Source organism: Sceloporus occidentalis, unplaced genomic scaffold (assembly GCF_023333645.1).
Source record: "Sceloporus occidentalis isolate IW3139 unplaced genomic scaffold, rSceOcc1.0.p SCAF_1, whole genome shotgun sequence".
Taxonomy (NCBI): domain Eukaryota; kingdom Metazoa; phylum Chordata; class Lepidosauria; order Squamata; family Phrynosomatidae; genus Sceloporus; species Sceloporus occidentalis.
Genome location: NW_028316981.1, coordinates 265,906,211 through 265,918,711, shown reverse-complemented (window position 1 = coordinate 265,918,711; position 12,501 = coordinate 265,906,211). Strand labels below are relative to the sequence as shown.

The following is a 12,501-nucleotide window of genomic DNA, read 5'->3' as shown; positions in this document are numbered from 1 at the left end:
AGATTAACTGTTCTCTGTGCCCCCACCACTCTATTTTCTAGAAAAAAGTGCTAGATTTGCAGTTTAAACCTCTCCTTTTGATGCAACAGTGTTGTAGTAGCTTCATTCTTTAACTGTTTTTATACTTTATATTGTGTTATTGTATTTAGGTAAACTATTCTGAATGCATCTGAGGAAGTAGACTTAAGTCTATGAAAGCTCATGCTGCCAACTTCTTTCTTTAGTCTCAAAGATGCTACAAGATCTCTCTGCATACTGATTCTACAGACTATCATGGTATATCTTTGTATCCTGATAAGGATGGAAGTAAAAGTAAAATAATAAAAAGTATGGTAAAAGTGATGAAAAAATCTACATATACCATAAATCTACATATAATTTCTATAACTGGGGTCCAAAACACACTGCAGAAAGAATCCAGTTTGAGATTGCTTTAACTACCCTGGCTCAATGCTAGGAAATTGTGAGACATTTAGCCTTCTTTGTCAGAGAGCTCTGGTACCACAATAAACAACAATTCCCAGGATTACCTACCACTGAGCCAAGGCATTTAAAGCAGTCTCAAACTGGATTATTTCTGCAGTGTGTTTTGTTTGTTATGCAGAGATAAAGAATGCATACAAATTCATAAACACAGTAAAAAACCCATAATTTTTAATATAAAAATAATTCAAATAAAGTATGACACTTTTGCTTTGGCTCAATAGATGTTTTCAAATACAGAAGCTGTTAGAGCATTCACAGAGAAGCAAGCCATATTTAAAGACATGAAAAAGTTTTCTCCTGGTGAGGAACTGTGGAAATATGGATAGATATTGTGCGAAGTTAGACTTCTTAAAAGAGAACAGTAGATGAGTATCTCTCAGGTCAGGATTAAATGTCAAGAGAGCACTATTTCCACATCATTCAGGGTATGTTGAAATGTAGGAATCAGAAATTATCCCTTTTTTCCCACTGATTGTTTTCAATTGTTATAAGTACAGCAACACTGGAGCTACTAAACTTTATTCTGAAGACGAAAAGCAAATCTTTTGTTCTATACTGCAGCAAGATCTCATGTCTATTTATTGCCCCTGCCTCTACCATGTTACACTGTGCTGAAGCCAGGATTTGCCATCCATTTTGTTATTTCAATGACTGATTCAGTACAGTATCAGTATTACTAGATACAGAATTTATTTTTGCAGTTTAAATTTTGTTTTTTGTTTTTTACGTTGGGAGAAGGTGTGGACTCAAATCTAAGGTAGCATTTGTTCACAATATATTAAAAGTATTCAGATTTTGTAAACTGAATCCTCACCACCCCAGAAAGCCAGCAGAAGCACACAAATCACCCACATTACACCATTATTTGAACTTTGTCTTCATAATCCTATGGGTTTTCTTTTGGTTAGGGAGGAATATAGGCTCCAGGTCCATTTAGTCCTGTAATGTTATGCAGGGATTGCAAGGAAGGTTGCCAGCTAATGATGTACAAATGATAGATTTTAGATAGATGGCAGAAAAAAAAGATAGACAGATAAAAGACTTCACTTTGCTCTTCTCACTGTATAAGAATAACTAAGCACCAACATATTCACTTAGCACCCCATAATATTTATGGGCACAGGAGAAGTCACTGGCATGTAACAAGGAGGAACTACATTTAGAGGTTGTAATGGCTGCTGCCTCAGCAAAGTCTGTAGAAGTTAATATTCCCCGTGCTTCTATTTTTGATTTCCAAAAAACTGCCCCAAAACATCCCCTGCTGTTGGTGACACAGTAAAATTTCAGGTAATGAGGTAAGGGGCACACTCAGGCTCTTTACATGCCAAGTTGAGGAAAATTAATTTTAATGCTAAAAAGATGAGAGTGTTGGTGCAGACGGTCACTAAATGTGACCAGCTGCTATATGATACTAGAATCTGGAACAGGAATCCTATTATAAACCAAACAAGTGGAATAGGTTCTTTTACGCCATCAGTACTTTCTGATGCTGAGAAAAAGATTGCACAGAATTAAAAAATCCACTTGAAGCGCCTTATAATGTGTTCGCTATTTTTTAAAAAGTACTTTAAAAAGAATATATTTCTGTGCAAAACGTCTTGCTGTAGAGAACAAAAAGTATAGTACCATTATTTGGTAAATGAAAAGGGCACTAAAATGTGTGCACAATTTCAAGATTTCCAGATCTGTTCATCATGCATGATTTTATAAAAAGCAGGATGGGTTGGAGAAAAAAGGCAGGGAAAGAAGGGAGGGGGAAAAAACCTTACATGATGTTCAAATCAAGTGGTACCTATTTATCTACTTGTTTTTGCATGCTTTCGAACGGCTAGGTTGGCAGAAGCTGGGACAAGTGATGGGAGTACACTCTGTCACACAGTGTTTGGGCATTGAACTGCCAACCTTCTGACCTTATGATTGTAAGAACTGGCATCTTAACCACTAAGCCATTAAATAAATATGGTCCTGGATGAAACAGACCCTATCAAGACCCACTTCAAGCCTGGAAATAGCCTTGGTCTACTTGATTTGTTATTTTCCTCAGAGGAGATATAGAGATAATACTACACCATCAATACTTTTCAGCCTTTTGGCAATGAATACCATTGCTCATGGTATCCTCCTGGGGTGGATGCTGGAGGCACTGGATTACAGAAGTCCAATTACTTGCTTCAGAGTGATTGTCAGAGATGAGATTGGGATACTTCTGCTCAGCTGCAATGCAGTTACATTGTTAGGGGCTGTAAGATTCCAGATTGTCTTCTACATTGCTTAATATTTATATAAAAACACTGGGGGGTGTCATCTGGGAATGACATCAGATGACACCCAGCTCTATTATTCCATTTCATTTGTATCAAAAGAAGCTCTGCATGAGATTAGACTGCTGCCTTGATACAGTGGTAGTGATACAGTGAAATTAAATGCTGATAAAACAGGGTAGATAAGTAATTCCCAGGTCCTGGTTCAGGAATTAGGCAGATAACACTGTTTTGTATAAGGTTAGCATTGTGTCTTGCAGAGCAGGCACATAGTTTCAGTAGTCACTGATGAATGTGTAAGCAATTTTGAATGCCATTCTTGTGAAAAAGATGGAATATAAATACTGTTAATAAATAATAATAATAATAATAATAATAATAATAATAAATATTCCAAAACTGTTATTGAAGGGCCAGATGGCCTCAGTGATAAGAACTGTTTATTGCTTTCTAAAACTAGTCACTTGCTATGCCTGTTTCTGGATGAGGATAGCCCAGTAGGGTAATTAATGTTTGTCTATGTCTAGTATATGTCTAGTCAGGTGTTTCTGACTAGACTATTACAATGTATCCTATGTAGGGTTTCCCTTAATGACAATTCAAAGGCTGCAGCTAGTGCAAACTCCAAGGTGTGAGAGAACATACCACACCTATTCTGAAATCTCTCTACTGAATGCTTGTGAGCTATTGGGCTCAATTTGAATCTGACTACATAGACTTCAGTCAATAAAACCCCCAAGAAATAGGTCTACCACTCCATTACTGACAGCAATCCAGCTAGCATTAATGTACAAATCTCTGTCTCTCTGTATATGTGCCTTCATGTTACACATAATCTATGGAAACTCCATGAATTTCATAGGGTTTTCTTAGGTAAGGAATAGTGAAAGATGGTTTTGCCAGCTCCTCTGAAATATAGTCTACATCACCTGGTATTCCTTAGCAGTCTCCCATCCAATTACTAACCACGGCTGATCCTGCTTCAGGATCTCGTGCAACCTCTAGAAAGGCTGAAAAACCAGGTAATTGTAGGACCACATTGCAGTACTAACCAATGTGGGAGGGCTTTGCCCTGGAGCATAGTTGTTTTTGTTAGCCGTCGAGCCAACTCTGACTCATGGCAATGCTATGGATGAGACATATCTATGCCCTCCACTGCCTTGCCCAGATCCTGCAAGCCCTTGCCCGTAATGCCACTAATAAAATCTATCCATCTGGTCTGTGGTCTTCTTCTCTTTCTTCTACCCTCTCTCTTTCCTAGCATTATTGATTTTTCTAGTGATCTGCGTGCTTTCTCATTATTTGGCCAAAGTACTATTTGGCCACATAATGATCTTAACTTGATCATTTTACCTTCCAAGGAGAGCTCTGGTCTAATCTGTTCAAGTACCCAATTGTTTGTCTTCTTGGCTGTCCAGGGTATCCTAAGTATGCTTCTCCAGCACCACATTTCGAATGAGTTGATTTTCTTTCTGTCTGCTTCCTTCACTGTCCAGCTCTCCCATCCGTACATAGTAACTGTGAATATAATGGCCTGGATGATTCTGACTTTAGATCATAGCACTGTCACATTTTACTTAATTGCCTAGTTTTAAAATTAAAAAAAAACATGTACAACTTTTAGAATTTTTCAAATGATGGGGTAAAAAAACCACACCCCCTACAGGAATTTAGAAATAAATGTGCATCCTCTTCTCATATATTTATCATAATTGGGTATTTTAAATATGAAATTAAGATTTATCCAAACAATTATTACAACTTTAGTATCTGAATTTGCTTTTAGATGGCATTTTATAAAACATGCTCAGAACCAGGAACTTTGAATCACTACACGGAGAAGTGATGCTTGCTTTTTTGCAGCCAGTGTAACTCTACACAGAAACTTTTCAGCCTTTGGAGATGGATATGTGCTTGTCAATCAGTAGCTCTGAGGTTTCAGGGCCAAAACATCAGATCAGGAGGTAGTAGTTCCTTGGACTGTCAAGGGTAGACCTTGAAATGTTACAAGGAAGATTATCACACATGCATTTGTTGCTCGATCCAGGCATGGGGCAGGGTCGGGCTGCAATGGGGGGAAAACAGATGTTATCGCACACGAAATTGCTGTTGTGCTGCCGGCCGACTACCACCAGTCCCCAAGCTGTGCTTATCCCACTGATTTTGGTAGTATGGAAGCTTTCCGTCCTTCAAAGTTGGTTGGCTTGGGGACAGGTGGTGGTCAGTTGGCAGTGCAGCAGCAATTTCATGTGCGATAACACCCATTTCCCCCCATTCTGGCTCGACCCTATCCTGTGCCCAGATCGGGCAAAATGGTAAATGTGATAATCTCCAAGGTTTGGGATACGGGACCATAACTGATTCTGGGTCATCTGGAAACAGGCATCTGGAATCAGGTGCAAAGGTAGTCCAGGTAAATGGTCCCAGAGACAGAAGAGAAAACTAATTTTTGACAGTTGGGTAAGTGGCATCCCACATTCAAAGTGGTTAACATAATTAAAAAACAAAACCAAAGATCAAAGTAACAAAAATACAAACTCTAGGACAACGACCCATAAGACTCCTCATAGAGTGGGAAACAGAGTATGAACAAACAATAAATAGATTAAACTAAATAAAAAGTTTGTATTAAAAAATAACATTTTCCAACACTAGCAGACTGCAGATAAAAAGGAAGATAAATTTTAGACAGAGAATACCATGCATGAGGCTCTCTTACATAGAAAGCCATCTCATACATTGCTACCAGTAATGACTCAAATGGCTACAGATTATGCAAGAAGGCCTCATCAGCTGATCTTAATGAACAGGCAAGATCACATGGAAGGAGAAGATCCCTCAAGTAGCTTGGTCCCAAGCTATTTAGGGCTTTAAAGGTGAACTTTGAATTATGCTCATAAATGAAATAATGGATGCCTATCTAAATATTAGGTTGTTAATCTTGCAAGAAAAATATTAATTTTAAACAATGTTTAATTTTTACCACATTTTTTGACTCAGAGAGCTTACTCTTTAAAACCTTCCACACTACTTGCTGATTTTAAATAACTAATATTGGTACTATATAACTTTTTAAATTGTTTTTTAAAGGCCTTCTGAACATGCATATACAAATTACAGAAATATAGCAAAATAGCCTGGTATAATTTTAAAATGTTATATTATACACAGCATGTTTAAAATTACTATCTCTGGAAATAATATTTTACAAGATATGGCTGAAAGCCTATGGTACAACAGCTTATAACTCATTTATACCTTATTAGACATTTCCCTTTCTTCCATAATACTATTCATCTAGCCTACACTTCATGCTGAAGTCATGCAGATTGGAGTTGACTCTCAATTACACAAAGTCTTTCTCCAAAGATGACAGTCCAAATACAGTAGAGATAAAATACATCAAGGTTTGAAATAGGTCCGTTCAGCCCCAGTGCCGCTTCATCATGAAATGATATAATTCACTGATGCCTCTGCCTAGCCTAACATATGTTCTATTCACAGCCTGCGTCATTCTTCATTTGTAATTATTTCCTTTTTTTTAACCCATCTTGTAATACTTTGCTTGGCTGAAGACAAATACTGAAAAGCAAAAGAAGTATTATCATATGATGACCTGTTCCAGGGTATTAAACCCCTGTCAAGGTTTGATTCTAACATGGGGTATCGATGACAGTACATCAATTCAAGCATCATGTCCTGAATTAGACTATATTAATTATCACTTGAGTGCAGGGTGCATGAAAGTGCTGTTTCATTGACTAAAAAGATTTGACTGAATAAAAATCCATTTCTCATCTGGTTGCTTATGGATAAAGACATTTTCTCTCATTGTCTTGCATTGCTCTTTATTAAATATGATATTTATAAGACTGTTTGAATAAATTGTCTCAACAACAGAGTTAAGTATTTTAAAACAAAGAAAATTAAATGGCTTGTCTATTAATGGTAACTATCTAATCATGTAGCAAAATAAATATTTTAGTTGACTACTACTTTGTTAAAGAATGTTAAAAGTAAAAAATGTATTTAAATACAATATATGTATTAATATACAGACACATATATCTATATATACATACACAAGTTAATAAAATATGTCAATATATATTATATGTGAATTAAAATATATGAAGAAGAAAATTAAACTTCTGAAATACTACGCAGGGCAAGCAATACAAACATTGGTTCTAATGAGCATTATATAAGTTTTAGGAATTAGGTAGTAAATTTGGTATTTAATTATTTGAAATTATAGTCTGCTGCCTTTAATATATATGTTACATCAACACTATGATTTTAAATATAGTATTGCTATGTTAAATGTTGTTAACCTGCAAGTTTTATGTTTACCTTTAGTCACTGCTTACAGGTCTGCAATCAGAACATATTTCTTTGTACAGTACCTAAGAGAGAGAATATTTTAGAGATTCGGCATGTATTTTCCATCTACAGTGGCATGTGCCCCTAAAAAGTCTCTGAGGAGTTTTGTGGATCTCTTTGAACAGTATTGGATGGGACACAGGGGACAACTAAGGAAGGGTGAATCCCATCTTCCCATGTGGCACATCCCATATTCAGAGATCCCCCCAACCCTCTGGAAGAATTTTTAGGGGTTGCAGGCAACTGCAAAGGTGAGTGAAAATAGAAAGTTTTCTTCTGTGAACTTGTTTGTTAGAGTAACTTTGGCCTGTTACAGACTGCCAAAATAAAGCTGCTTCGGGTCTCTTTGGAGATATGCTGTTTAAATGATGCATGCATCCTAAGAATCCGGAAGCTGCACCAAAAGCTGCATTCCAATGCTTAAGAATGGAGTGTGGCTTTGGTGTGACCTCCGGACTCTTAGGACCCATGCATCATTTAAATAGCATACCTCCAAAGAGACCCGAAGCAGCTTTATTTTGGCAGTCTGTAACAGGCCTTTGTGGTGAAATTAAATATATTTATTGGTTGAGGATGAGTGTAAGGACTTAGGAAGTATGAATTCAGCACCTAGATGAAAATAATAATGGGGGGGGGGGGGGAGCTACAGAAGTCAGCAGAGAGTTACCCACAAGATTGCTTCCAATTTCAACAGAATCAGATAACTCCTATGTGTAAGAACTAAATAGAACAGGAGTGAGAATCATATAGTTGAGGGGGGGATGCCCCATGTAATCCTGGAAACCCCCTTCCTGGCATCCATTAATCCCCTTAACACTCAGAGCATACAAAAACACTTATTTGGATTAGACTAGGTCACTGCACTCGCTTCGAGGAAACCTACCCCAAAATAGTCTTAAAGTATCTTAAAATGTTGTCTTAATATGATGAAATGTCACATTTAATCCACCACAATGGCAATCATGACAAGGTTCTGAAGGTCCTACGGGGGTGTTCAAAATGGTGCCATGCTCACCCTTGAGACAGATGAAGAGAATCCTAAAGAAATGCATGACACAGAATATTTTGCACAAGTTGGTATGGGTTGATGGGAAATGTCTTATAACAGAAGGGATCCATTATGAGAACAAGGAGGGAAGTACAATAAGCTCTCTCTAATCCACAGCACTTGTGTCCTCCTGAAGTTTGCAAATATCTCAGTAGGGACCCAGGTAGTATCTTACATATATGAGATCAAAAGCTGTGGTTTACACTTTCTATCTAAACATATGTCCCCTGCTACCACAACCGTTTCACGTTCTTCTTGGTGCTTATAGCTGCAGGATCTTCTGCAGGAATATAATCAGCTGTGTCCCTCCTTCATGCTGAATAATGATTGTTCCCAGTATGAGCTGTAAGTTTGCATATTAAGTCTTAGCTCACAAAGAACTCACCCACAAGTTCACATCCTATCAAATTCTCCAAAACACATTACGTATAATACAAGATATGAATATTTGATAGGTATCACAAAAAGTAACATCTCTAAAATGCTGTTATTTTGGAACAGATTAGCATAGCTAATGTTCTGGTATTAACTACAACTATTACTCTAAGTTATACAGTACTTTGGAGAGTTAAAAGTTTTTCACACTCATTTTATATTAAGCCACCCTTACAATGATTCTGTAAGGTAGAACAGTATTATTGCTGAGATAGTAGCATTCTGATAAATAATGTAAGACTTCAGCTTGGGAATTTCTGAATTCACACACTTAGATACTTCCATCTATCAGTTCTGCTAGCTCACATAGCATGCTGCACTGCTTACAGATTCCCATAACAAGGTGCAGTGAAATCTGTAATCTAATGCATACATCTAATGCAAAGGTATCTTGTAGCACCTTTGAGACTAACTGTGCAAAAGTAGCTGTAGCATAAGCTTTCATAGACTTGGTTCACAGTTTGTCAGAAAGGTGCTACAAGATCTCTTTGCATACTGATATTATAGACTAAAATGGCTATGTCTCTGAATTCTACCTGTATAGATCTACAATAGCCACATTTTAAATCTTTCAGTAAGAGAATTGTTATTGAACAGAACAGAGACTAGTTCAAAATGGTGTGCCTTGTCTAGTTATCTATCTAATATGCTTTTCTAATGTAGTGCCTATTCGAGGATTTATTAATAGATTTTGTCTTTGGCCATACCAGCACGTAGGGGCTATACAGATGGGTAGCTAAACACTGCCTGTGTATGTCCCGGATCAGTGCCGCAGCAGCTGCACGCTGCAGCATCAATGTGTGCCCCAAAAGAAGCTGCTCTGGGCAGCTTCCTGGAAGGGAAGTTATTGGCGCGCTGGTGCACCATCATGACGCACCTTCCGACCAGTGCCATTTGGGTGCTGCATCCGACGCACATCATCATGTCTGAACAGGCAGCAGACTAGGGTTTCTCAGCGTGTAAATGCTCAGCCCTTATCTAGCCCTAGTCTGCATACAGGCTGGCATAAAGTGCCAGCCTATATACTCCCTTAGTTTCCAGAATTCACCAGCCAAGGATTCTTCTTCATCTAAAATTTGAGAACTAAACTTCATGTTACATTAAATGTGTAGTTTGATGATGCGTATTTTATTTTCATCCCCATTTCCACTCAGCTGCTTTTAAGGATGAGATGGAAGCTGGTATGGTTATGAATACAGCAATCTTCTGTACCAGGCCAAATAACAGCAGAGAGGGAAAGAGGAGTTATTTTTGACAGGAGTATGGCATGAAGCTGCTATTGCTATGAGCATGGGGGAGTTTCCAATCTAATCATCATGATTCTGATCACAGAAACAACTGCAACTAAGTTTAAGTGTATCTAACATAACCTGTGTAACATAATATGCAGATGATATTCAACAGCAAGAGTGGTTCCACAAGTCTGGCTTGCCTTTCTGGTGGAGTCTAAACCACAAAAGGCAATGAAGTGGGAGGGGTCAGCTATTGCTTAAGAATTCAAAGCAATTTAAATTGGGAATGGGCAAGGCATGGCCCACAGCCCCTATGCAGTGTCTCTAGAGACCCAGTGGGGTCTGCTGCTACCCTTACATCACTCACCCCTATGTAAACACAAAACTTTTTATAATGGAAACAGCCCCATTGCACTTTCTAGGGGCCATAAACTGTAGCGTGTGTGTGTGTGTGTGTGTGTGTGTGTGTGAAAACTGGAAATGAATTCTACTCAGTGCTGGTTTTTGAAACTAAGCTCTCTCCTTGTCCCAAATTATATGAAAGGTTGCTTTTGATTGCTTTAATAAAATTTCCTCTGAGAAGATAAAAAAGGAATGTATGGGGGATTACTGTGATATCTGAGATATGGCAATTGCACAATAACATGCGTCATCTGAAAACACTCTATGTGAACTTGCCATACACTATACAAAACAGTTCTGCATCTATGCCATGAGTAAGCCCCAGATCATTTACAAAAAAGTCACTCAGCAAAATAGGAGAAACCAAAGACTCTATTTGTTAACAAGGAATTCAGATATCATTAGAATTATATTCTTTATTAATATTTTAATATGCACAATAGCTTGCTAGTTTTGACATGACCTCAATACAGATTACCATATTTAGGCTCTCACAGATAACCTGAATCCAGCAGCCAGCTCTGCAAACTTGGCATTTTCATGAAAACCCACTAACATGTATAAACAATATGTTTCCGTATTTTGCAATAACATTGACTAAGTAACAAGAGTGACCTCCAGTGTACAGAAGGTTTATGTCACTGCACATTGATTATAACTAAATTGTGTTTTTGGTCTCTTGAAAACTGGCATGCATTGCTGTAAATTTTATTGTAAGCATCCCAGAGACGTGGGATTGGAGAGAAATAGAGATAGGAATAAGACAAATGAATTAAAGATCAATTCTAATTATTTACATACAAGAAATGTAAGGAAGGACATATTGGTTTTTAAGTCCTTTTAAAAAATTAACAGCATACACAACCTGAAAAAGATAAACATGAAGTTCTGTCCTGTGAAGTAATAAACTTTGTGGGAGCAGGAACAAAATATACTTTTGAAGGTTCCTCTGACTTTCAGAAATTTCTGGTGATTTAATACAACTTTATTGTCATGCAACTATCAAATCACAGGGCCTTATATTTATTGATCATCAGATCAATACAAATTGCTACTGTTGTAGCGGTGTTTCTAGTGTTAGGCTATTAGCATAAAAGTATATATACTAACATAGGTGTGGGAAAATACAACGAGGGGGTAGATCCCCACAACAACCCTTCATGTCAGCTGAAATTGGAGCTGTACCCAGGGCCTTGGAATCAACTGGTCCCTGACTGAAGCATTTCTGTCTGATACTTCAGAAAGACAACCACTCCTTCACCGTACTTGCTTTTCTCTGGGGAAGGAGGAAAGGGAGCAATTGGCTAAAGTCATCTGAGGCCACAGGACTTGGCTGATTCTTTTAAATACCAGCAGAGAACACAGCAAGCTTCACTCCTTCCCTCAGTGGAGTGAGCCCCTTCATTTCCTGCACAGGGAAAGGAGAGGAGGAATTAAGCACTGCCAACTGATGATTGCAAGAGCTGTCAGGCTTATGAATGTAGGGCCAGCTTAATATACCGTTCATCATTCTGATCTGGATAGTGGGTGGGATAGTGGGAAAGGAATCCTTGTTATCTCTTATCACTGACTGGAGAGGTCAGGATTCCCCCATGCGCTCCTTGTCATGTAGTGGGAAAGCAACAAGCTGTGGACTCCTTCTCTTGTGGCAGTTAGTTCCTAAGAAGCAGGGCTTGGAGGAAGAGAGAGATTTGATTAGAAGACTCTGTAGGGTGAACAGGCAGAGAGTCCCTGTTTAGAATCACACAACTAGAAAGTAGCACAAGGACTATCCATTTCAGTCCCCTGCTATTCAGGAATAAACAAGCAAAGCACTGACAGATGGCCATCCAGCCTCTGCTTAGAAACCTCCAAAGGAGACTCCACCAGACTCTATGGCAGTGTATTACACTGACAGACAACTCTTACTATCAAGAGGTTCTTCCTAATGTTAAGGTGGAATTGCTTTTCCTGTAGTTTAAATCGATTGTTCCATGTCCTAGTCTCTGAAGCAGCAAAAAAAAAAAAAAAAAAAAAAACAAACCAAACAAACAAACAAACAAAAAAACAAAACAAAACAAAACAAAACAAAAACACAAAAAAACAAAAAACCAAGCTTGTTTCATTTTTGACATGACATCCTTTCAAATATTATGGCTATCATGTCACCCCTTAACCTTGTCCAGGGTAAACATACCAGCTCCCTAAGCCACCCCTCATAAGGTATGGTTTCCAAACCTTTTACCATTTGAGCATAAATTGGCCATACATCCTG

The 12,501-nt window shown here is 38.0% G+C and overlaps 1 protein-coding gene across 4 annotated transcripts in view; it reads right to left on the bottom strand.

Moving 5' to 3' along the window:
• KIAA0825 (KIAA0825 ortholog) overlaps positions 1-12,501 on the bottom strand; it is a 258,455-nt gene that overhangs the window by 71,158 nt on the left and 174,796 nt on the right. Inside the window, exon 20 of one of the 4 annotated variants that reach the window (XM_089493071.1) lies at positions 4,147-4,265. The exons of the other annotated variants lie outside the window; for them this stretch is intronic. Coding sequence (XP_089349197.1) covers positions 4,172-4,265 — 94 coding nt within the window. The 3' untranslated portion in view covers positions 4,147-4,171. Of the gene's footprint in view, positions 1-4,146; positions 4,266-12,501 lie in introns of those variants that run through there. 4 annotated transcript variants of the gene reach the window in all.